The following is a 26,036-nucleotide window of genomic DNA, read 5'->3' as shown; positions in this document are numbered from 1 at the left end:
TGGCTGCTCGCTTGTGTTCTTGCAATCTAGTGGTTAGCTTCCTCCCCATTTGCCCTACGTAGTCACAGGGGCAATCTATGCAGGGGATCTGATAGATTACATTGGAAGTATCTCCCATCTCCAAACAATCTTTGCAATGCATAATTTGTCCTTGTATGGTAGCCTCTGGGCAATGTGCAATGCCTACTTGCAGATCTTCTACTGCTTCTGAAATGTTTTTGGTGTATGGCAGGGTGTGCCATATAATTTGTCTTTTACCGCCTTTTTTCTTTTGTCTTCTTTTCTTTTTGCACATTTTGTAATAAATGCTTGTCAGTATCCATTATGCTTGAATTGTTCATGTACATATCTTCTCTCTAGTTGCTTAGATTGCTGGGTGCTACAATGAGTTTTTACTCTGCTCTATAGTGTTCTGACACAGCTCTTTTTGTGTGACAATGGACAAAATTCAACCTCACATCATTATCATGGGACACATATATTTGCCTTCATTTGCTTCTAAGAGACTATGCACCTATATACATGCAGATTCTGTTAGAAGGCTATTTAAAAAATGCCATTGTGTCTTGGTCCACCTGAAGACCTCCCAGGAAACCACCAATGATTTTTTACCTAGAGCAGGGGTCTACCCCTCTGGGAGTTGAAGTCCACAAGTTAAAGTTGCCAAGGTTGGAGACCCCTGACCTAGGGAATGGCAGGCAGAACAGATCTGGGCTCTAGCAATATCAGGACCTTGGAGAGTTCAAGGCAGTAACTGTGTAACCTGTATTGACAATGAAACTATGGCTCCAACACCTATTGTGGTGTAAAACAGCTGTGTTGAATCTAAGTGAAACGGCTTTTAGCTTTTTCTGAAGCCACGAGATGCAAGATATTAGTACATTCCTGTAAAAAATTCGGGACAATACTGCAAAATTTGCCTTCCCTTTGATTGCATAGCTCTGATGTCTTTGAAAATATTGCCTTTATTTGTAATAAACATTGCAGATCTATTGAATCCAAACAGTTGGGGAAATGGACATCAATATCTCTGACTCGGGCTCAAAATACTAGAAGCCACACGTTGTATGTTGCTTATTCCCAGTTTGATAAATAGTCATTGGCTTTTCTCTGTACTGAGAAGAAGAAAAAAATCTATGGCTTGGAGGTTTGAATAAGAAGGGATATAAGTTCATTTATACAGTAAATATTTGATAATCTATTCCAGAAAAATCCACTGCTGTTTTCAGGTTTGAATGCGTACATTTTATATACAGTGAATTTAAGTGTTATGAAGATATGAAAAATGTTATAAGTGTTTGGAATATCTGGGTATTATCAGTGTGATTCTATAACACTTTAAACTATTCATATTTAGCATGATGTGCAGTACAGCATGACCACCCTCACTTCTGGTTACATTTAACTTGTATGTTAAACCATATAGGAGCTTCTGACTATGATTAAGAAGCCATAATAGGACAGAAATAAGAAGGTAGTAGACAAGTTCACATTAATCAACCAGAGTGGTTTAATGGACGATGCACATTTTGCTGTATGCATACAAGTATGTTATCTGGAATTTTGTAAAGGAGACAAAGCAAAGTATTTAAAATGCTTCAAAACCAATTTGATACTGAAACCAGCATTTTCCTTTGATATACATTAGGACAATACTGAATTATAGTTTCATTTTACATTATTAGCTTTTGCCTTTTTCAGTATTCATTTTGCAGAACTCAAGTGATGTTTTTAAAGTTCAAGATGCCACAGAGTTTTCCATACAATACAAATAGCAAACTAATTATAGCAAATGTACAAACACAATTAGGATATTAATATATATAGTCTGATGATTATTTCTCCTAAATCAGTCCAAGAAGTGTTTATTCAGTACATTTGAACTCAATGGTATTTATTTCCAAATAAATGTGTTGGATGGTTGCAGCCTTTAGATTTAAACCACTGGGCTACTGTTAGTTCAAAAAAGACAAGCACAATAAAGAAAAGGCAGATAAATTTCATGGAGGTATTTATGATTTGCAGATTTGTTCTGGGTACAGATAATAAAAGCTGTTAGGGCTTTTGAAAAAATACAGCACCATTTATTTTTATTTATTTTATTAGCTTGTTCAAACAGTGCTCTCACAGAGCAACTTGTAAATTATGCTGACACACTATGTGATTAAGGCCATAATAAGGTCCTTTGTGCTTGCGGTCACTTGACTGAGAACATGAAATGGAGCTTAACCATACAAACCTTCCAATTTCAGTAAGATATTTTACAGGTAAGGTTAAGATTTAAAGGCCAAAACTCTATTAAATTCCAAGCAGCGCTTTCATTTCAATGCCAAGTCATGAAAAATAACTATCTTGGTTAAGTAAATAATTCTGACTTCTTCCTAAAAAAGGCAGGTGTTTTTGGCTGGCCCAGGAATTTAGTAGATGGCGCATTTGTCTCACATTTCAACCTTGACATAAGCATCCTGTAATCAGTTGTGAGGAGTATCCAGCTCCCAGGGATATCTTTTTTACCCTTGCCCATTCCCCTGTGGAAACCTGTTCCTTTTGGCTGCTCCTAAGTGCCAAATTTCTATATCTGGAGTATTTGCTTTATACGACACCTTGTAATTATAAATAACAAGAACTGGGGTTTCATTCTAGGTGCAAAGACCACCAATCACATATGGAGGTCATCTTCAACAAGTGGTTAAGGCACCAGGCTAGAAAGCAGGAGACTGTAAGTCCAAGTCCTGCCATAGCCATGAAAGCCAGCTTTGGGCCAGTCACTCCATCTCACCCCAATTCACCTCACAGGTGTGTTGTTGTAGGGAAAATAAGAGAAGGAAGGTATTTTGGATAGGTTCATTACATCGAGTTATTTGTAATAATAATAAAGGTGGGACACAGCCAGCCAAACAACCAACCAACCAACCAACCAATGTCCATCCATCCATCCATCTTGCTGGGGCACAGTTTCCAAATTCAAAAATAAATCATTAAAGAGAAGACCAGAGAAGAAAAACCAAATCACCAGTCTCCGGTCAAATCCCCACAGAATAGGAAACAGCATCTTGCCAAAGCAATTCCTGCACTTCAACATTACATCAGTCAGAGATTTAAGCTTGGGAACGGAAATATAACCCACTCCTTCATTAAAATGTAAAGTCATAAGTTGGCTCCTGGGGACTCTTGCCAGCAACACAGAAGAAGCTTGTTGTTACCTGTTCTCAGGGTTTTATTCAGCTTGCCAGGCTACTCTACAGCCTTAGATGCTTTTTCAATTTAGAAATGATGAAGACAGCTCTCTTAATGGTAAATACTCCTTTGGCAACAGTTAGTTGTCTGTCAGTGTATTGCTATAACAATAGTGTCAGCAACATTATTGTAGCCTTCCTTCTTTTCAACAGAATTCCTGCAAATTCCCCCCCCCCCCACATCTATGAGGCTGAGACTTAGTTTCTTTGGCAGAGCAAAAGGTTATGAATCATTGGTATAGAATATTGTCCTTCATAAACCAAATAGTTACACAGAGAATATAAAGAACACAACTGGGAATAGTTGGAAGTGAGGACTAATGAGTTGAGCAATGAGCAAAATGGCATCTTCAACAAAGTCTATGCCATGGTTGTCCCAAAGCTGCTTTTTCAAAAGACAACTGGACTTTCTTTGTTTTTCCTTGAAGATATTTCTCTTGTCATCTAAGACAGTGTTTCTCAACCTTGGCAACTTGAAGATGTCTGGACTTCAACTCCCAGAATTCCTCCCAGAATTCTGGGAGTTGAAGTCCAGACATCTTCAAGATGCCAAGGTTGAGAAACACTGATCTAAGATGCTTCTTCAGTTCTATGGATGAGAACTGAAGAAGCTTCTTGGATGAGAAGTGAAACATCTTCAAGGGAAAACAAAGAAAGTCTAGTGGCCTTTTGAAAAAGCACCTTTGGGATAATCCACATAGCACAGCTGTTGCTTTTATTATGTAATGGAAGGCCACAGAAGCTGAAGAGTAAAATGATAGAGACATAATGTGAAAGAAGAGCCAAAGTATCAAGCCAGCAGCCAAAGTATCAAGCCAGCTATAATCCAAGCTCCTTGTAGCTTCTTGTAACTGTCATAAATGTGTTTAGAAAGTGCTTAAAATTCCAGTAGTGCAAGTGCAGCCTGGTTTTACAAGACAATACATTTAGAACAAAAACATGGTAATGCGGGCTGAAACATATTGGAAGATAATAGAATGAGGCATAAAGGTACACTGTTTACTCTGATGTGAAATCTCTTTGAACTGTCCTTACACTTCTCCTATCTGTCTTTGTGAGTATGTGTGTATATATGTACATGTATGTGTATTTTTGAATAGCAGAATGCTAAGATAGGAAGTGATATCTTGGAACTAGTATTGTGCTATGCATTTTTAAAAGACATTAAAACATCAGAAAATCTTCTGAACCTACATTTGGTGTATTTAATTTATAATGTTATACACACAGGTGTGGGTAGGGGTATCTGAATTTGCATCTGCTTTCTTGTCCTCCAAAGTAATGATTGAATATTTATTGAGCATTTATCACTGGTATTTTTAACGAACCAATAATTTTGTGAGCAATTTGTTCAGACAACTTTTAATCTACTTATAACCTTCATAAGTGTGCATTCCAGAGCTTTGAATAAAGGTATAAAGATAAATATTTAACATTCAGAATGGAAAAAGCTTTTTAAGATACACAAAACTATTGGGCAGAAATTACTTGGTGCTGGGTAAACATGATCACTGTTGTAATGTTTCGACAGAAAATTAAGATTTGCTTTTAAAATAATTAAATTAGCCTTACATTTACAGAAAGCCAATAAAGGAAGCTGTTTAGTTTGTGGACTGAAACACTGACTCTATTGATTGACTGGCCCATTGATTAGATTTAGATTCTCTTTTTACCTGAAAAAGGCATGCCAGGTGGCAAAAAGAAGAGGAAAAACCCTTAAGACAAATTATTCCACTACACAAATAAAAACACAAAACACTGTCTAAGCTACATGTGACCCTTATTAGCAGCATGATGTTGTTGTTTTTTCATTTTAGTTTCTCCAACAGTGGGAAACAGTGTGAAGTCTCAGGAAAACCAACTGCTTTTTTCCATTACCATCTATGAACACTTTATTGTGTCTCTCCATCAAATGCAAGATATAGCCTCAAAGCCAGTGGTGGGATTCAGGGGTGTGGCTTTGTGGGCATGGCTTTGTGGGTGTGGCAGGGGAAGGATACTGCAAAATCCCCATTCCCTCCCCACCTCACTAACCTGCTTTCCAGCTCTGTTCTCCTGTTCAGGGCAAAAAAAGATCAGCTGGGAGGCTGGGAAGCAGCCAGGGCGGAGCCAGCCTATTTGCTGGTTCTCTGAACTACTCAAAATTTCTGCTACCAGTTCTGCAGAACCTGTCAGAACTGGCTGAATGCCACCTCTGAGGCTATCCTATTGTGGCCCTTTGTGTGCTTACGTGTAAATAAAATAACAATAATTTAAAATAGCAATTATTAAAATAGTAATGAAAAGTTGTTGATGAAATATTCTCGCAAATGAAGGGAAAAAAAACCCCATACATTCTTCATCCTCTATTTCTTAGCAATGTTGGTATTCATTGTGTACAACACAAAGATGGTTTCTTCTTTAAATATTTTCTATTTTTATGCTCCCCCCACCATGGATTCCAAGCATAGAGATCTATGTCACCTTGTCAGCTATATTTTTAATATATTTACTTTTTAAAAAAAAAAACGATTCTGTCTGCACCTTTCTTGCCTGTGGACTCTTATATCATCAGTTCATTGCCATAGGCTGCTAGTCTTCAATAAAAATGTCAGACCAAAAGAACAAAGGTAAATCTGCAGCAATGGAAATTGGTCACTTCTACTCCTCCGGGCCTCTTCCTCCAAAGATGCTTTCCAGCTCTTCTGGCTCATTAACCAAACCTTAGTGAGAAGCATATTCAGTTGCATCTCTACTTTCTGTCACCTGAGTGTCATACTTCAAAGAAACATCTCCTGAAGGACAGCAAAGTGTCATTGTTGGTGAATATGACTTTAAAAAAAAGTGCTGCAAAATGTCACCAAGGACCCATCTGCTCTGATTCCCTTCCACCCTGAAGAGCAGAATAGAGGTATTCAGAAGTAACCTATCAGGAAGTCCTAATAGATCTAGTGAGGATTTGTCTTCCTTGGGTGTTGGGATGTCTCCCTTGAGTTTCAGCTTTAATTGTGAAGCCTGGGGCTGGATCCAGCTCCAGTACAATTACAGAACAGATAATTGGGGACTGTTCTGTAGGGAGAACAAGGCAGACAGGGACTGAGGTAAGGCAGGTTGAAGCTAACACAACCTTTATTTACAGTGACATACAGCTCAATGTAAGGCAAACCTCGAACTGGCAAACAGCAAAGCAAAGGACAGCTGACAGCCCTTTTCTACTAGAGCTGTCAGCCGCTTAACCAATAGGATAGCGGAATTCTCCCACCAGCTGGCTGCTCGCATCTCAGCCAATCAGGAACCAGTAATACAAGTCAATGGTGTGGAAGACTTCAGTACTTAACAGGGACCCATGCAGTGTAGACCAGAAAATACTTGTTAGCCAAGCAAGAAATAATCCAAGAGTGTCCAAAGATCCCAGTGGGATGATAGAAACCATCCCAATGACTAGTTTAATTTTGGTAAATGGTCCTTTGGTAAATCCTCCACTCCTACCATGGCAGACATTTTGTAAATGGCAGCCATTTTTTAATGCATCCACGGCATGCATTTAAAGTTCCAAATGTGTATTATCCCCAAAAGTTGCCTATCACTCAGTTAGAAGAGAATCTGTGCAGAAGCCAGTTGGAAATCCATTCTCTTGCCAATGGGTTATAACTCATCTTTGATTTTGCAATATATACACAACAATCTTCATATCTGCCTGGCTGCTCTGGCTGACTGCTGCTGCTTGTTTTATTTCATCTCACATTAATTTTATTCTCCCAAAATAAATACCCAAATGAAAATAGCTAATCCCAGTAGAGAGAGCTTTTTGCTCAATGAATTATTTATAGCTGCCTTGTCTACATGTATTACACTTCACCATTCTACACTCACAGGGAGCTGTGCTCATGTTGGAATAGTAAGAGGCGAAGCTCTTACTATTCTTCTTACTTTCAATGTGCATCGAAATTGCCAGTCAACCATGCAAGCACAATATGGGACTATTTAGCATTTTTAAGGACTTCAGTTCTGGTCATTTGCTTTGTGTTTATTCCATTTAAGTTCAAGAGAGTGGGGCTGAATTGCAACAATGAGGAAAAACTCATGGAGACACAGTGCATCTTCCCGTCAATAAATTACTAGCATCATATTTTAATGAGCTATGCCTGCATTGTGTGTTTTCTCATCTGAAGATCTGAAGTAATATATGGTAGAAACCAGCCAGTCAAATATCTTGACATGACTATGTTTAAAAAAACAACAACACATAAACTCAATATCTTTGGGAAAGCAGGAAATCTGGCTTGCACCAGGAGGAAGCCAGAAACACTGGGCTGCACATCTGTCATGTACTAAAAGAGTTGAATGGGTCAGGATAAAATGAGGAGGAAATCACTGGTTTCACCATGCCGACTGTCCCCCAGTTGAAAAATTCACAGCGTAAGTGGGGAAAAGCTATTAAGGATGAAATAAAAACAAATATAATAGACTCCTCCCTACATTCGGTCATGGAAGATTTCACAGGACAATGTGGTGATTGTAATTACTTCTTTAAAATTAATTTTCTGAATTTTTTTTAAAAAAGAGAGTGGTATACCTTCCAGCAATAAAACATCTGTTAGAGAATACTAGTCACATTTCTCTTGCACATGAATATAACCTTCAAATAAAGTGTATTTTTCTTTGTTCAATATTATGGGATTTTAAAATGGCTGCAACACATAGACCTGTTTTTCCTCTCAGCCCTTATTAACTAAGACCAAAAAGCAAAGAAAAAGAATGCACAAAATTGTAATATAATCTGTAAAAATAAACAATTTATAGAGAATATCTAATTATAGATTTACATTACATATACATTACATGCATGATGTACAGTAAACTGTTCCACGAATGGAAGTCATAATTCATTACAGTCATCCCTAGCTAATCTATATTGATAAGATATTGATTTGAAATTTGCTGCTAGCATCAATTCTGCAGATCACTGAATATTTTCCTTTGCAGTGCAGAACAATAGGTCTTTCAGCTGTAGGTAAGGTATGGAAAATCCCAATTCTTTCACCAGGTCAACTCCTATGTTATAGGAATAAACTTCTAAAGAATATGCACATCTAAAAATACTGAATCTCGAAATTGAGTTAATGCATGTAATAACTTCTTTCCCCAAAGGAACAATTGCTGGACGTTGTAAAAACCCATATTTAAGTAAAGCATTAATTTCACTGCCTCTTCAACAGCATAATTACTTACTCAGGCTTTTCTATAGAAATGAAATAAAAGTCCCTTTAAAAGATATTATTAGGCTTCTTTAAATGTCTTCACTTAGTTAGAGGTTACTGTGAAACACACTGTTATGCATCTAGTGGAGGTTTTACGATCTTGTCACAAGTGGAGTGGAGAACATCCGCTGTGTCTGATCTGGTGATGTTTGCATCTAAATGAAGACCTCTGTTAGAAGACAAAAATTTTGGGAGGATTTTTCCCTGCTGCCATTTTAAATTCTGCATCACTTGGTTTTTGTCAACAAGGGCAAATCCCATAGAAATCCATCAGCATATTGGGCTACTAAGGGTTCCTTCCCAAAACTATTTTCAGATGAGTGTATGTCTCTGTAGGTATTGAGGGAGTGGACTTAGCAAACTTCAGCAATCATTCCTTGGATTTGACCCTTTAAATTTATGAATTAGTGCTTTAACAGTTGAAAGATTAATGAAAGCTTGAGCAGAAGGTTATTATAGCTCATTTATAATTCCACTATCGACCTTTTGCGAATGATATCAAAAATCCATTAAGCCATTAAAACTATCTATTACAACAGGTTAATTTATGTAGTACTACTCACATTCATGAAATTCGGGAACATAAATGGAATACTCCTTTCATGTATTATTTTCTGCATATCAGATTTCTTGTCCTTTAATTCTGTGACACTAACTATATTAAAAAGAAACAGAATTTCAAAATTAACAAAATTAATTTCAAAACCATACCAGATTGGCCCTAAGATGGTTTTTTAAAGCTAATAAATGACAATGTTTTTCCTACTGAAAATTTGCCTTTATAGCAGCTTCAAACTATTTAAAAGAAAGGAGGAGGAAATAATGTTATCTGAATGAAGGTTTGATTTTGAGGAATGGAGATGAAGTGATGCGGAGGTGTGAAGGCTTAAATATAATTACAAATGAAAGAGCAAAATTGTATGCCAGAAAGTATGAATGTGTCACTGTCATTATAAGTGCATGTGAAAGTGGGAATTAATATATCGGTGAAAGTTGCATGTTACGTTCCAATGAATGGCAATGTAACAGTAACAGTAATAGACTTGGAAGGGACCTTGGAGGTCATCTAGATCAACCCTCTGTCCAGTCTTTTCTTAAAAGGTTCCAGTGTTGGGGTACCCATACTTTAATGGAAGAACAAGAGTTCTCTAAATTCCATTAAATTGTAATGGAAGAACAAGAGTTGAAATTGTGCACAATTCTGAATGAATTGAGTTCAGGAAAAATAATTATGTTAGATGACATAAATGGGTAGATGGGAATACAGTGGGGATACAGAAGAAAATAACTGGATCATTAGGAAAGCCAAGAATGAATGAATAACAGATTTTCACAAAATAATTTTTAAAGTTTGTTTCTTCCAACTGCATAAGGCAAGAAGAAGCCTATGCATATGCATATGCGTATGCGTATGTGTATGTGTATGTGTATGTGTATGTGTATGTGTATGTATATGATGTATATGTATGTGAGTAAACTCCCATTACTTGTCCCAGTTTCTGCCAACCTAGCGGTTCTAAAGCATGTAAAAATGCAAGTAGAAAAAATAGGAACCACCTTTGGTGGGAAGGTAACAGCGTTCGGTGCACCTCTGGCATTTAGTCATGCAAGCCACATGACCACAGAGATGTCTTCAGACAGTGCTGGCCTCTTCAGCTTTGAAAGGGTGATGAGCAACCCCCTAGAGTTGGGAACAATGAGCGTATATGCGCGAGAGGAACCTGTACCTTTACCTTTATGTATATGTATATGATAGATAGATATGGCAAAAGAATGAATGCAAATCTAAAAGCATCACTGATCGTTTATAAAACGGAATACTAATATTGAAATAATTAGTGAAAGAATAAGGTGGTTAGGTCCTTAGTTGTGGGATAGATTATTATTTGAAAGTATCAAAAATGGACATGGAAGAATGAGGAAGTGAAAGATATGAGAAAACTAGAACAATTGCAGGATGGGAAAGAACAAGTCCTATGTGAAAAATCATTCCAATTAATCCATGAAGCAAATGAATGGAAAGTAGACTGAACAAATGATAAAGTGGACACTGTTCAGAGTAGAATATAAATAAATAAATAAATAAAGTGGCACAGTAGTATGTAAACTAGGAAGGATGAAGAAGGATGCTTGGAGGAATGATAAAGAGAAAGAGGCTATGGATGAGAAAAATGTTGAGAATGATTGTTAAAAACATAGGAATGAGAGAAAGATGCTGTATGTGTATGGAGAGTATAAGTTAGTTGCAAAAAACATAGCCAAAAAAGCCAATCTATAAAAAAGGCAGAAAAAAATGTGGAGCCGTTTTGGTGAAAATTTAAAAAAAATGTTTCGGAAGTGGATGAAGAGTTCTAATCAAAATATCTCCAGCAGTATGAATGAAATAATAAATGAGCTTGATGCAATAGTTTGGGGTGAATCAGAAATGAGGGAATGCCGAACGAATCTGCATGGTAATTCTGAGAAGCATGTCTAAGGCACAAGCTTAGAAATTAGAAGACAGATCTAGTTCTGCCTTAAGTACAAAACCAGTTGGTGACTTGGGCCAGTCACTCTCTCTCAGCCCTGGGAAGGAGGCAAGGGCAAATGATTTCAGAAAATCTTACCAAGAAAATTGTAGAAACTTGTCCAGCTTGGAGTCAAAAGGGAGGTGGGAATGTTAGTGAAATAAATATGGAAATATTAGTACCCACGAAGAAATCATTGACAAATAAACATGTGAATGAAGACTCCATATAGGGCAGACAATTGAAAGTACACTGTTATTGTTCTCCCCATCTAAAGGGATAGGTACAGGGTGAAATCCAGCAGGTTCTGACAGGTTCTGGAGAACTGGTAGCGGAAATTTTGAGTAGTTTGGAGAACCGGCAAATGCCATCACTGGCTGGCCCAGTCTGGGGTGTGAATGGAGATTTTGTAGTATACTTCCCTTGCCACGCCCACCACACCACGCTTACCAAGCTACACCACACCCACCAAGCAACACCCACAGAACCGGTATTTTAAAAAATTGAATTTCACCACTGGATACGTAGCATGAGCAAAGGCAAAAACTGCGTGGGAATGGCTTATTAGATGTCCCTGGAAACATATTTGGTAGATTTTTGATTGAAAGGATATGACTGATGGCAAAGAACAATATTTAGACAGGCAGTGTAGCTTTATGCCAGAAAGACAAATGGTGGGTCACTGAGAAATAGGTGAAGGTGAGAAAGACAGTCTATTGTTCATTTCTTCATTTAATTTAGGCGAATGATAAAGCAAATGGGCTTGAATTACAGAATGGTGTGGAGTGTGGAGTGAATATGAAGTTCAAAGTTGATTGCTAGATGCAATAAAAGTTTATCGGATGGAAATAGAGCATTTGGGAAGATAAACAGAATGCTTACTGTAACTAAAGGGTTAAATGTTGAATATGGGCTAAGTCAAGTATTATGTTGGGCTATTTAATGTATGTGTGGATTAAGATATAAATAATGTTTGTGGTGATATTAGAGAGCTGCTAGTTGGAGACATGAATATGCAATTTCTCTTGTAGGCTGATGATATCATTTCGTTGGCTGAGAACCTGAATGATTTGCAAATATTAAAGCAATGTATAATCCAACAAGGTGCATGGATCTGAAAACCAATGCATCAAAGCAGAAGATAATGTGGTTGTGTTTTACAGAGAAAATGATGAGCAATTGCAAATTATGTATAAATGGTGAAATTGTGTACTTTGGTAGAATGTTTATCAAAGATGAGAAAATCAATGGAAAAATTTGAGGATGCACAAATCCTCAACTGTTGGCAGGAAGATAGGAATTAGTACAGTATATATCTGTTATGAGGAATACATGGCAAAAAAGTGAAAATGGATGGATATAAGAGTAGGTTTCTGTCTACTTTATTACATGGAAGTGAGGATATATGTGGTCAAACATAACTTGAATGTAGTAGGAGAAGAATTGTTAAGAACTGTTTGTTGTCAAACAAGAGAGACAATCAAGAATCCAAGCTGTGTCAGTCACCGGGACCAGAGGTTTAGCCTTCTGAGTTTTCAGATTCGTGCTGGATCCCATCCTCAGAGAACTTCTGGTAAGAGAGAAGTTCCCTGAGGATGGCCTCCGGCACAAGTCCGAATGCCTGGAAGGCTAAATCTTTGGTCCCTTGACTGACCCAGATTGGATCCTGCAACGTTATCCTGGGACATCTATATTCACCTCCATTCATGAGAATCAAGAATAACATGTGCCTATTGAACATTAATGGGGCTCTGTGGCTAAGACACTGAGTTTGTCAGTCAGAAGGTTGGCAGTTAAGTGGTTCGAATCCCTAGTGCTGCATAATGGAGTGAGTTCCTGTTACTTGTCCCAGCTTCTGCCAACCTAGCAATTTGAAACCATGTAAAAATGCAAGTAGAAAAAATAGGAACCACCTTTGGTGGGAAGGTAAAAGTGCTCCGTGTGCCTTTGACGTTTAGTCATGTCATCCACATGACCACAGAGACATCTTTGGACAGCGCAGTCTCTTCGGCTTAGAAACTATATCCTTTCCTTTTGTTTTAACCATGTGTCTTTCTTTTTCTTTTTTTCTTTTGCTTACTACTGTATTTCTTACTCTTTATTCACAAAATGTCACTTATCATGCTGGGGAATAATGATGGTTGCACGCTAAATATATCCTCACTCTTCAATTTTTTTTTAAAATTGCAGCTCCTTTACTTATGAATCATTTGCCGTTCCTGCCTCCAAGACTGGATTCTGTTGACATGCAGTCTTCTAGAATTCCAGGTCGAAAAAGAGGAAGACCTCCGCTCCATTCCAGCCCTATGAAAATGGCAGTTCATAATCTTTACTCTTCATCTCCCGGTTCTCTGCCAGCTGTGAAAATCCCCAAGAAGCGAGGGCGAAAACCAGGATATAAGGTATAACATTTTCTGTTTATGTTATTGTTGTTATTGTTGTTATTACTATTATTATTATTTGGTTAATCTTTGGTGAGATTCACCAGCCTTTGGGGCTGGTTGGTAGCTCAACAGCTCGAGTCCTAACCAAGGACCTAGGAACTGTTAAGGTAACATTGGAGGATATAAGCTGTTCCAAGTAGGGTGGTTTTTTGTAGAATCAGAATGTTTAAGTCTGATAAATTTAAAATTTCCAAATAGTGAGGTAGCCTTTTAGGTATTGCTCCAAGGGCTCCAATTACAATCGGGACAACACACGATTTCTTTTTCCACAGTCGCTCAACTTCAATTTGCAAGTCCCGGTACTTTGTGATTTTTTCTTGCTGTTCATCTTCAATTCGTGCATCTCCAGGTATTGCACTGTCAATGAACCATACTTTTTTCTTTCCAACTATTGTTATGTCAGGTGTGTTGTGGGCCAAGTGCCTGTCAGTCTGAGTTCTGAAGTCCCACAAGATCTTGACTTTCTCATTCTCTAAAACCTTCTGAACCTGATGTTCCCAGTGGTTTTTGCTGTACTCAAATCCAAACTTTTGGCACAATTTCCAGTAAATGATCTTAGCAATGCGGTCATGGCATTGTAGGTAGTCAGTTGTGTGACTAGGTACTTTGATTTTAATGCCTAGTTCATTAGTGACTATTACAGCTCCGCTGTACATTAACTGGTTCGTTTCCAAGATGGATCCCGATTCAATTGTTGAAAACACTGCATTAACCATTTTCATGATAGGGGCCAAAATTTTCTTAGGCACAGTTTTTAGTGATGGTAAACGTTGCCTTTTCTCATTAAGCAGAAAATGCTCCATGATCTTATCCTTCAATTCTTTTTGTTTTTGAGTTAGTTCATCAGTTGGTTCAGTGATAACTGGTTGTAGTGGTGGTGGTGTTATTTCCTCCCCAAGAGCTTCTTCTGGGAGTTCTACTATAATGTCTTTAGTTGTGTCTTGAATATCAGTTATTTCCGCTTGTGATATTGTTTTTTGGGTTTTGCAATTTGCCTGAATATCCTCAAGTTCAACTTCACTAAACACTTTATTCCATATAATAAATTGCCTTTGATCTGCTAGTCATTGTTCATTAACATTTGAATCTGGATATTGTTGTTTCCATAATTCAAACATTCACTTTAAATAACCTCTTTTTTCTGGCTCTGAGTTGTAGTAACAGGCCATTATGGCACGGTTTTCATCTGCACTATATTTTTGTCACTTTGTTGGCTGGTCCACTTGTAGCCCACTTGTCGACGGATGTCCAGGGACCCCAACATCCGCCACGGCCCTTGTTAACCCGCGCGACGACTGATGCGGTATAAAATTTTTATTCGTTTCTTTCACCATATTGTATGGGTTGGCGGGGTTTTTTTATGGGGCCAGGTTGCCAACCTGACCCCAACCCTCCTCCTTTCTCATCCGGGCTTGGGACCGGCAACGGCGGAGTTGTTGTTGTTGTTGTTGTTGTTGTTGTTATTATTATTATTATTATTATTATTATTATTGCCTCTGCTTAGATTCAGTCCTTGTGCAAAGCCTTATCAGAATACTTTGTTCAGGGTATTATCAGAAGATGTAAAATCTTCAAGCTGGCTTACCCAGATCTAGGGAAATTTGTAACAACCTGTCTGTTGAGTTTTATTAAACCTTCCAAAAATCGTCGCATAGTAGCAACTACCTATTCTGCATGAACCACAATTAGTGGCTTAGGAAATGGCATAAAGGTATTTCCCTCCACAGGACGATTTGCTGCTGCTGAACAAGCTTTTCACTTCTATGACCCCCATGCCATTTGACTTTCTTTGGCAGCTGAGCTAGTTTACTCACCACTTAGCTGCAGGGAAAGAGGAATTGGTTTTCAGCCGCAATAAAGAGGGGGCGGGGAATGAAGAGGGTCTCTGGAATTTGGATACAAGCTGCTTCTCCATTGAGGGAATTCATGCCTCAACCTTCTTCCTCAGATCTGAGATTCAGCTGCCTTAGCAGATTGTGTTGTGAAATGTTGGTTTGACAGCCCTGCATCTCTTCCTCGGTAATTCAGGTGAAATGAGCAGAGGTGAAATTGACAACATACTGCACTTCTCTCTTTTTTCTTTGGCAAGTATCAGGCCAGGTATTAAGAAGCAAATTGCTTTGGTCTTCCTTCCGTCCATCTTTGGGTAAAATAAGGCATGAGGAATTTAGCTGATATGAACTGTGTAACAGCTTGGGCAGTGCAATGTCCTTGGTTATTCTACTTGACTGCAGGTCATTTTGAGGGTTAGAGGAGTGGATAGTGATAGTGTACAAGTGCCATTAATCTCTTTGCATAGCATTGTTGACACTAATCATGAGCCGTTCTAGAGCTTCAAACAAATGAGTGTTTTTATTTTCCAGTTCCATTTGCCAGGAATTTATTTTGGGACTTTCCTACAGCCAAACATGACTTTGTTTTCTCTATAGTGTCTCAGATTGCCAAAGAAGCAAAACACTACTTTAAACCAAATAAGAGTTCCTACATTTAACAATAAAAACGCCATGGTTACAAATATCAAATAAAGCTCTATTTTCTGATCAGATAGGAGAAATTGATTATTTTGAACCGTTGCCAACCCCCACATCCCCCCAGAAAAGATTGAATGTTTTTCATTCCAGGAATCAAGCTTTATAGAATATTTTCTAATATATTGTATTAGAAGCTGTAAAATAAATTGTAGTTTGCCAGGTCCCTGCACAAATCACACAATGTTTGCAATATGAAAAAGAGAGTGTTCTGCTTCTAGTTGCTTTGAGATGCCACCTGCACAAAGTCTGTTAGATCAGGGCTCTCCAACCTTGGCAAATTTAAGGCTTATGGACTTTGAATCTCAGAATTCCTCAGCTAGCCATGCCAGCAAGATTGGAGGCCCCTGTTAGTTACAAGTTTATATGCATCCAATCTAGAAAGTGAATCCAGTCAGAGCTGATCCTTTTTAATCTTTAGGAAGCTTGCCAAGACTGCAAGACTTTTATATGTGATATTAATTCTGTCTTTTTCATCTGGTTTTATTGTGTCCTATTCTGAACTTCCAACAATTACCAGATGTAAAGATGATAGAGCCAAGGTGGCGCAGTGGTTAAATGCAGCACTGCAGGCTACTGCTAGATCAGCAGGTCAGCGGTTCAAATCTCACCGGCTCAGGGTTGACTCAGCCTTCCATCCTTCCGAGGTGGGTAAAATGAGGACCCAGATTGTTGGGGGCAATATGCTGACTCTCTGTAAACCGCTTAGAGAGGCCTGAAAGGCCTATGAAGCGGTATATAAGTCTACTGCTATTGCTATTGCTATGATCAGGAAAAACAAAACAAAAGGTGTATGGATATTTATTTAGAGAATCACTTTATGTGATCATCCATGATATTGCACAGCAGGTGATTTAATAACAGACCATTGACTTTAATGGTAAACCCAAAGTTCAAAAACTATGAGTTACTTCTAAACTAAGTTCTCATCCAGATGCAATTGTTTCATTGTAGGAAGACTTTTTAATATGTGGAGTCCTTGGGACTCTCTCAGCTTGGTTGCTTGCTTGCAGATATTTCATTACCAGATTAGGTAGCATCATCAGTGCTAGTGAAAGTGGAGTTTTCTACCTGTTTATGTATAGTAGTTTGGTCTTCCAGTGTAGATGAAGATGTGTGGTTTTCCTTGCTAGCTCTTTGATTAGAATATCTCATTAGTTTTGTCTATTTGATTGTCTCCTTGGTGGCTTTTTTATTAGAATATTGCTTTCTGCTTGATTGTTTATTTAGTATTGGTCTCTGCTTATCTGTGATAACCACACCCCCACCTACACTAGCAGGGTAAACCATTGTGTATAAGCAGGAAGCAAACCCCACATTCACCATGACTGATAATATTGAAATATTGAAAGGAAACCACCAAGTCCAGAAAGCACCAAGAATTCCACTGTTCAACTCCGAGTTACATATATTCTCTTCTATTGATACTTTTTAATATATGAAGATGCCTAAGGCTGAACAATAGAACTTGTGTTTTATAGGGAACAATCCCCAGTATTCTGGAGGCTGTAAATTATTTTAGCACCTAAATCTTACTGAGTAAATTTTACAAAGCTCCTTATTGTACATGGATTTTTTTTAAAAAAATAATTATTATTTGGTACAACTTTTCTGCCTTATATTTTATAGTAATTAGAGTGGAAACTCAAGAAAAAAAGTGATAAAGTGATAAATAGATAATTTCTTGTTATTGGGTCTGGTATAATTTAGGAAAATATTTTTTTTTATTAATAATAAGCCTAGAAAGTGGATGTGGCAGTACCTGGAGACAGCAGAAGAGAAGAGAAAGAACAGGAAAAGATAACAAAACTATAAAGACCTGGAAATAGAAATAGAACAGCTATGGCAAAAGGAAGCAAAGGTAGTATCAGTAGTAATAGGTGCGTTAGATGCAATCCCAAAACAACTGGAGCACCACTTGAGTTCCATCGTATTGACAAAATCACCATCAGTCAATTGCAAAAGGCAGCTTTACTTGGGACAACTTACAGCCTGCAAGGATACCTTTAACACCATCAACATCTGTCTATCCCAAGTTCTTGGAAAGGACTCAATAGCAGAGATGGGTTCCTACCAATTTGGCCGAATTGGTAGTGGTTTGCCAGCCTGGGTCACCGGAACTGGCAGGCCTGCTAAGCCTCCAAAACGGTTCCCCGATCAGTGCGGCATGTTTTTGCACGCACAAAATTGTGCACGCGCCAAATTAGCAGTAATGCCGGCAGCAACCGACCCTGCTCAATAGGTGGATAAAAATGCCAAATCCAGACAGAACATCTGGCTGACTGTGTCAAACCATATATTCGGAGTGATACAGAACAGGTTGTGATTTCTATATAGCATCCCTTTCAGGCTACTGTTATATTCTTCTTCTTTCAAGGACATTCTCAGCTCTTTTCATTTTTCTTAATAGGATTTACAGTAGTTTCCAGGTTCCTGATAATGTTTGCTACCTTTCTCTATATTTGATGTAGTCTGTTGAATGCTTCGTAAACTGAGATACCCAGAATTCGAGATAATATTTGAAATGAGAGGAGAGGGGGGGGGGAGAAAGATGATCACTGCAGAATAAGGAGGAAATTACTTGGCTTGGAAACTGTGGTTCTATGTGCAGTCTAAAATTGAATTTGTCTTCTTTGCAGATTACCAATTCATATTCAGTTCATAATCATGTACTCTTCTTGTTTATCAGCAAGGATGGCTAGAGGAGGTGGTAGCAAGAAATGTCTCCTCTAGTATTTTGAAGGTTTGGAATCTCTTGATTCATGTAGAAGGAACAGTTGCTTTCCATTCACAAACCACTAAGACAGAGTTGTGCAGAGAAATAAATTGATAGTGGAAACGTCCTCTTCCTCCCCACCCACCATCAGCCAGCAAAGCTGGAAACATTGGGGAACTCTGGTATACAGCATAGTCCAACAGACATTTGTTTTAACCTGTCCATCAGGTTTTCTCTGGAAATTCTTATCATCTATCATCTATTCCTATCAACTAGTTTTTATATCTGGCTTGTTGGATAATTCTTAGAGGAAAGCATCTCTGTCATAACATTGATAACTCTTGTATTGTACTGAAAGCTCCTCAATATTATTTTGAGATGTAGTAGTGTTCATACTGAATATTATATTTAAGTGCATATAGATGGAAGGTTTTGAAATGAAGAAATGAATTCTTATCCATGGGCTTTGTGCAGTTTTCCATTATCCATTATTATTTTCCATAGCTATTGCATTAAAAATTCAGTAAATTCAAAACTAAATAAGCTGTTGCATTAATCATTCTATACTTCTCTGCATTTATAATTATGGACCATTCAAAAATCATACAAAATCATCATATACTGTATTGTACCTATAAAAAAAAACACATTGTTTTGAAATTGGTTTGAATCACTACATAAAATTTGGTAATAGCTTAATTTGGCTGTAAATCAATTGGGCATTGAGGGTGCTGCTGCAAAATTTTGACTTCTTTGAGATAGAATTGATTCTCAAATCTGAAAGAGTACAGGTAGTCCTCAACTTACGGCCACAATTGAATCCAAAATTTCTGTTGCTATGTGAGACATTTGATAAGAGAGTTTCATCCCATTTTACGACCTTTCTTGCCATAGTTGTTAAGTGATTCACTGCAGTTGTTAAGTTAGTAACACAGTTGTTAAGTGAATCTTCCCCATTGACTTTGCTTGTCAGAAGGTCACAAAAAGTGCCCACATGACCCTGGGATGCTGCAACCATCATAAATATGAGTCAGTTGCTAAGTGTCTGAATTTTGATCATATCACCATGGGGGGATGCGGCAGTGATTTGTGAAAGTATATGTTTTCTGAGATTTTCGCGGGTGTTAGTATGTAGGTCTCTAGTTATTCGGGTTTTCTCCCGCGTAAAATTGGAGATGTCTTGGCGACGTTTCGATGAAGTCTCATTCGTCATCTTCAGGCTTGGTGCTTCCAGGAGCAATGTGAGATTCTTCGAAACAGCCGAGATCTCACATTGCTCCTGGAAGCACCAAGCCTGAAGATGATGAATGAGACTTCGTCAAAACGTCACCAAGACATCTCCAATTTTACGCGGGAGAAAACCTGAATAACTATATATCTATATATCTATATATCTATATATCTATATATCATCTATATCTATATCTATATCTATATCTATATCTATATCTATATCTATATCTATATCTATATCTATATCTATATCTATATCTATATCTATATCTATATCTATATCTATATCTATATCTATATCTATATCTATATCTATATCTATATCTATCTATCTATCTATCTATCTATCTATCTATCTATCTATCTATCTATCTATCTATCTATCTATATAGAGAGAGTTTTGTTGCATCAAATATGACATTTTTTGATTTACTATTTGTTGGATTTATTGTATTGTTATAGATCTATTGTTAATAACCAAGTATCTTTCTGATTGCAATGTGTATAAATTAAAACAAACAAGTAGGTGAGAGTTTTATTGTTGTGAGTAAATGATGATCCAAAATGTTGCCAATGGTTCCAGAAGAATGCTGACATTGAATAAAGTAACTTCAAGGATGACTTATCATGTATTTAGTCTGTCTGTCTGTCTGTCTGTCTGTCTGTCTGTCTGTCTGTCTGTCTGTCTGTCTGTCTGTCTGTCTGTCTGTCTATCTATCTATCTATCTATCTATCTATCTATCTATCTATCTATCTATCTATCTATCTATCTTCTATCTGCCTGCCTGCCTGCCTGCCTGCCTAGTATGGAAAGAATTGTAGACTATTGAAACTCTCAGAGGTGAATTAGTAACAAAATAAAAGGTCCCCTCATTAATATTCTTTAACAGTAATATAGTTTAACTGTAACCATTAAAATATGGTTAAATAATAGGGCATCCAATTTGGAATTGCCTACATTTTATTTATTTATTTCTTCCATGGCAGTTTCTTGGCAGTTTACAAGAAGATTAAAGACATCAACAGAAACATACGCAGAGGGAGCACTAATTATTTCAGCTTGTTCCTACAATCTGATGTCACCTAGGATAATGGGAGTGTCAGTTTTATCTACGCATTTGATTATCACTTTGAGGATGTTTTATTTCTAAAACCAGTTCTGTTTTGATAGGTCATTATTTATTTTATTCCTGATTTTATTATCTTCTGCCTTTCGATAGGAAAGGACTGTTTTAGTTGCTAATGTTTAGCAGACTAGAGAAATTCTCAGGATCCTCAGAATACCAAAAAAAACATATTGCAAAATAATCAAATGACAATGTGAAGCAAACAAGTTTACAGTTACAGTTGGATTCTGGACCTGCATTTCTATGCTGCATTGTAACACATAACTGTACAGGTATCTATGTGATTTACAGTAGGTGGTTTCACTTCTTCCTTGTGAATTTATTTAGCAATTCCATTATACGAGGCATCAATGCTTACTCATTTTGACACCATTTTTGGCAGAAGATTGTTTTAGCTGAAAGAATAAATGTTTCCCCACCTTTTAGCTCAGTAAATAATCACGATGAATGTTTGCCATGGCCTTCATGGTTTCCTTTAGTTCCCAAACTAAAGGGAACTAAACTTCTCTATGGAAGCCAAAAGAAAGCACTCAGTTTAGTGGTTCTGCTGCATGTTGTTTTTTGCGCTCCTTGACTGGAGCAAGTGTGTGATTGTGTGTAACCTTTTGTGCAGTTGTTGTTCTATTTGTAAATTAAATATATCAAGAGTCACATCCCATCCACATTAAAATCCAAAATTCATCTAATCTCAATTTGGGGAAAGATCTCAGCTCAGCTGACAGGGTTGTATGTTGAGCTTTGCTCTCAAAGTTCTGCTAAAATAGCTTTTTCACAAGTACCACTCTGGAGATCCAGATTTATTACACTTTGCCCCTTATCTACATATTTATGAAGCCGTCTGTTCCCCACTACCATCTCCATGCTGCTTATGCATACCTAATGCTATTTTTGTGGAGAAGCCATGTTTAATAAAGTAGTCTATTTCACTCTGACATAATGATTTCTAGTGGCAATGATGGAGGAATGGCAATCTAGTTGAAAGGAAGGCTAAATGGGCCCGTAAGAACCTAAGAGAGGGATTTCTATATCCTTGGGGGAAAGTATGTCAGTCTATTCATAATTTAAATAAAAAATAAAAATGTTAATTCAGTGTCTGTTCCCTGCATTCCCGCTCCCGCTCCCTCTGCCGATTTTCCAGCACCAGCAAACATCCAATAGAAATATGTACGGTCACTTGTTTTCCAGAGGGAAACAAGATACTTTCGCATTTGCTGCTACATTTATTGTCAAGTAAGCTGTGTGATTCACAACTGAAGTAATAGGTATCCAGAGGAAACTATTGTAAGACCAATCCAATCTTTAAAATTATCAGGTGGTACCATGGAGGCTGAAGAATAGTCCTGACAAGTGTGACTGTGTAGCAGTATTTCACTGTGTATGTATATGTATATATATGTGTGTGTGTGTGTGTGTGTGTGTGTGTGTGTGTGTGTGTATACTTAGCATCATTTTCCAAATGTCTTCATTCAGGGCCAAAGCTAAATGAATGATTTGTTCATTTCTAAGAATATAAGAGACGTGGTGGCTCAATGGCTTAATGATATGGGAGAGGGTTTCTGCTTCAGCGGTTTGAGTTCTGGCACTTGAGGAGTTCCTGAACAAGCTGGTGCTCAGTGCAGGCCAGTGGTGGGTTTCAAAAATTGTTTGAACCTACTCTGTGGGTGTGGCCTCCTTTGTGGGAGTGGCTTGCTGCCCATGTGACCAGATGGGAGTGGCTTGCCACCCATGTGACCGGATATGAAGATGTCGACAACACTTGTCAGAACCATCTTAAATTAACTCACACACAGCACTGGCATACATAAGAATATGATGTAAACTTGTTTTTTAAAAGGCATCTTTGGTTTGCATTAAAACAACTTCAACACACACAATGTTCTGATTGCACCACAAATGCAGCAGTCATCCTTACCTTTCACAGAGGCACTGAGTTTTATAAATAGGAGCATGATAGTGTAGAATAATCATATCCAAGGACCAGTGGTCCTTGGATATGATTATTGGTGGGGTTCAAAAAATTTCGGAACCTCTTCTGTAGGTGTGGCCTGCTTTCCGGGTCCACTGGTGGAACCTCTTCTAACCGGTTCGGTAGATTTGATGAACCGGTTCTATTGAATAGGTGCGAACTGGTAGGAACCCACCTCTGGTGCAGGCAGTCAGATTCCTGTTCTCTGAACCTTCCTGGTCGCAACATCTGTTTGTGAAGCAGCTCAGGGGAGGGAGGGGGCCTTGGATGATGTGCAGGAAGAGCCACTTATCTTTCTTTCTGATGCAAAACCAGCTCCTCCTTTTATGGTGCACCGTGGGATGTGTGTGAGCATTTCCTACAACAGAGTTAATACTTTGGCAGCCAAACTACTACTCTGTAATTGCACTGTAGTTCCCTGTAGCTACTGTAACAGCGCCATACACTAATAATAATAATTCCAGGAATATATGGTTCTAGCTAAGAAATATTTTTCAGATAGTTGGATTTTTTATTTTTATTTTTATGGATAAACATTTCTGTTTCAGTGAGGTACAATATAAACAGTGATGGGCTTAGATTGATCTGGACTTGTGGCATGATGCTTCCTTAATGCACATATAGATGGCAATATGGGTTAGTTTGCTTTCCAAAATTTGGAAAGACTTCCTTGTTGTATCTCGGGACTTTCCTGTTCATTCATTATGGGAGCTCACCTGAGGTGGGTTGCTACCGGTTTGCACCAGTTCAGATGAACCGGTAGTGGAAATTGAGACTGGATCGCCAATCCGGTAGGGATGGCCGACTTGTTACGCCCCCGAACCAGTTCCCCAGTCGCCGCGGCATGTTTTTTTCACATTTTTGATGTTCTGCCCATGCACAGACCTATTTACAGGCAACTGCCCAGTAGTATAATAGAACTTAGATTTATATTAGGTATTAGGTATTAGGTATTTTATTATTTGTATGCCGCCCTTCTCCGGGAGGACTCAGGGCGGTGAACAATTCAAAGGGGAAAAAAAGGGGGAACATAAAAGACAAAATACAAATAATAAAAGTAGGCAACAGTTGCACAACTATACATGTCGAGAGGGGAGGGAACTCATCACCCCCAGGCCTGCCGACAAAGCCAGGTTTTGACGGCTTTTCGGAAGGCCTGGAGAGAGGTGAGGGTCCGAATCCCTGCGGGGAGTTCATTCCAGAGGGCCGGAGCTGCCACAGAGAAGGCCCTCCCCAGGGTAATAGCCAGGTGGCATTGGCTGGTAGATGGCACCCGGAGGAGGCCAACCCTGTGAGATCTAATGGGTCTGTGGGAGGTAATTGGCAGCAGGCAGTCTCTTATATACCACTTCATAAAGCTTTTACAGCCCTAAAGCAGTTTATAGAGTCAGCATATTGACCCCAACAATCTGGGTTCTTATTTTATTGACCAGAAAGATGGAAAGCTGAATCAACCTTGAGCCAGCCAGAATCGAACTGCTAGCAGTGAGCGGTGAGTTAGCCTGCAATACTGCATTCTAACCACTTTGAGTACAAAGCTATATAGCCCATTTGAATAGTGCCAGATCAGGGAAATCTACTTTGCCTTGATAAACCATTCAATTAAGTATGGTCTATTCACTAGGTGACAAGTTTTAGATTTTGGGAGAGACTTGCCATAAAATACTGTTTTAAGTGGACTGTTATTTTCCTAGAGAAAGCATTTTTATGTTTCTTTATGCCTATGCACTCACGTGAGAATGAGTGAGTGCAAGAGAGAGTATGTTGACTCAAGGGACAAATAAAAATAGGGTTCAAGTTGCATAAGTTAAAAAAAACCCTATATGAGGTTAGGCAGAAGCATGTAAAGACAGATTGTTTGTATCTGGTGATTTTCATTTCGGCAGGCAAAAGAGATCATTTCATTTATTGATTTACTGTGTTCTATAAACTCTACATCAGATCTAAATTAGGACTTCTAACATGCAATTTTCTTCTCCATTGCTTTTGATTGTCTCTTGAAAGTCTGTTTAAATCAGACAAGGTCCACCCCCTTTACTGCTTTCGATTGGCTTTGTGGGTTTATAGCATTATTATGAAAATATTTTTAATTTAAAAAACAAAAACAAATATAAAGCTTAAGAAAAATCAAGTGCCATTACAAGGGTTCTGGGTTGGACTTTCTTTCAGGCTCTTTATCCTTCATTTTTTCATAGAATAGGCTAGGATAAGATAGGATAGAATTTTTTATTGGCCAAGTGTGATTGGACACACAAGGAATTTGTCTTCGTTGCATATGTTCTCAGTGTACATAAAAAGACAAGATACATTCGTCAAGAATCATAAGGTACAACACTTAATAATAGTCAATTTTTGGAGAGTTACTTGACTCTGGGTGGATCTTACATAATACTTATCTAGCCTACTATTCATTGTAATTTGTCATAAATTGGCTTCTTTAGAAGTCTATGGAGATTCTCAGTCATCCAGGTCATAGTTGTCCCAAAGGTGTTTTTCAAGAGGCAGCTTGACTTTCTGGTATTTCTTTGAAGACATTTCACTTCTTATTCAATAAGCTTCTTGAATAAGCCGAGGTGGTGCAGTGGTTAAATGCAGCACTGCAGGCTACTTCAGCTGACTGCAGTTCTGCAGTTCGGCTGTTCAAATCTCACCGGCTCAGGGTTGACTCAGCCTTCCATCCTTCCGAGGTGGGTAAAATGAGGACCAGGATTGTTGTTGGGGGCAATATGCTGACTCTGTAAACTGCTTAGAGAGGGCTGAAAGCCCTATGAAGCGGTATATAAGTCTAACTGCTATTGGATGAGAAGCGAAACAACTTCAAAGAAAAACCAGAAAGTCCAGTTGCCTCTTGAAAAAGCACCTTTGCGACAGCTTCAGTAGAGAGGTAGAAAGGTATTCTTTTTAACCTGTATATATTCTGGGGGAAAAAACCACAAAATATCACATATATTCTGAAAAAAAATAGCACAAACCAGCAGAGTCACACACTCTCAGTCCTAGAAAAGAGTCAATGGCAAACCATTTCCAAAAGATTTTACC

General features: G+C 38.1%; 1 protein-coding gene across 2 annotated transcripts in view; it reads left to right on the top strand.

Annotated features, from left to right (window-relative positions):
* The first annotated feature begins 13,184 nt into the window (after positions 1 to 13,184).
* The window catches only part of SCML4 (Scm polycomb group protein like 4), a 45,765-nt gene continuing 32,913 nt past the window's right edge, over positions 13,185 to 26,036 (top strand). The window contains exon 1 of one of the 2 annotated variants that reach the window (XM_032214865.1): positions 13,185 to 13,385. In XM_032214865.1, coding sequence (XP_032070756.1) covers positions 13,185 to 13,385 — 201 coding nt within the window. The remainder of the gene's footprint in view (positions 13,386 to 26,036) is intronic. The other variant, XM_032214866.1, reaches the window with a different exon arrangement.

Source organism: Thamnophis elegans, chromosome 4 (genome assembly GCF_009769535.1).
Source record: "Thamnophis elegans isolate rThaEle1 chromosome 4, rThaEle1.pri, whole genome shotgun sequence".
In the NCBI taxonomy this organism is placed as follows: Eukaryota; Metazoa; Chordata; class Lepidosauria; order Squamata; family Colubridae; genus Thamnophis; species Thamnophis elegans.
This window is presented reverse-complemented; position numbering and strand designations above follow the sequence as displayed.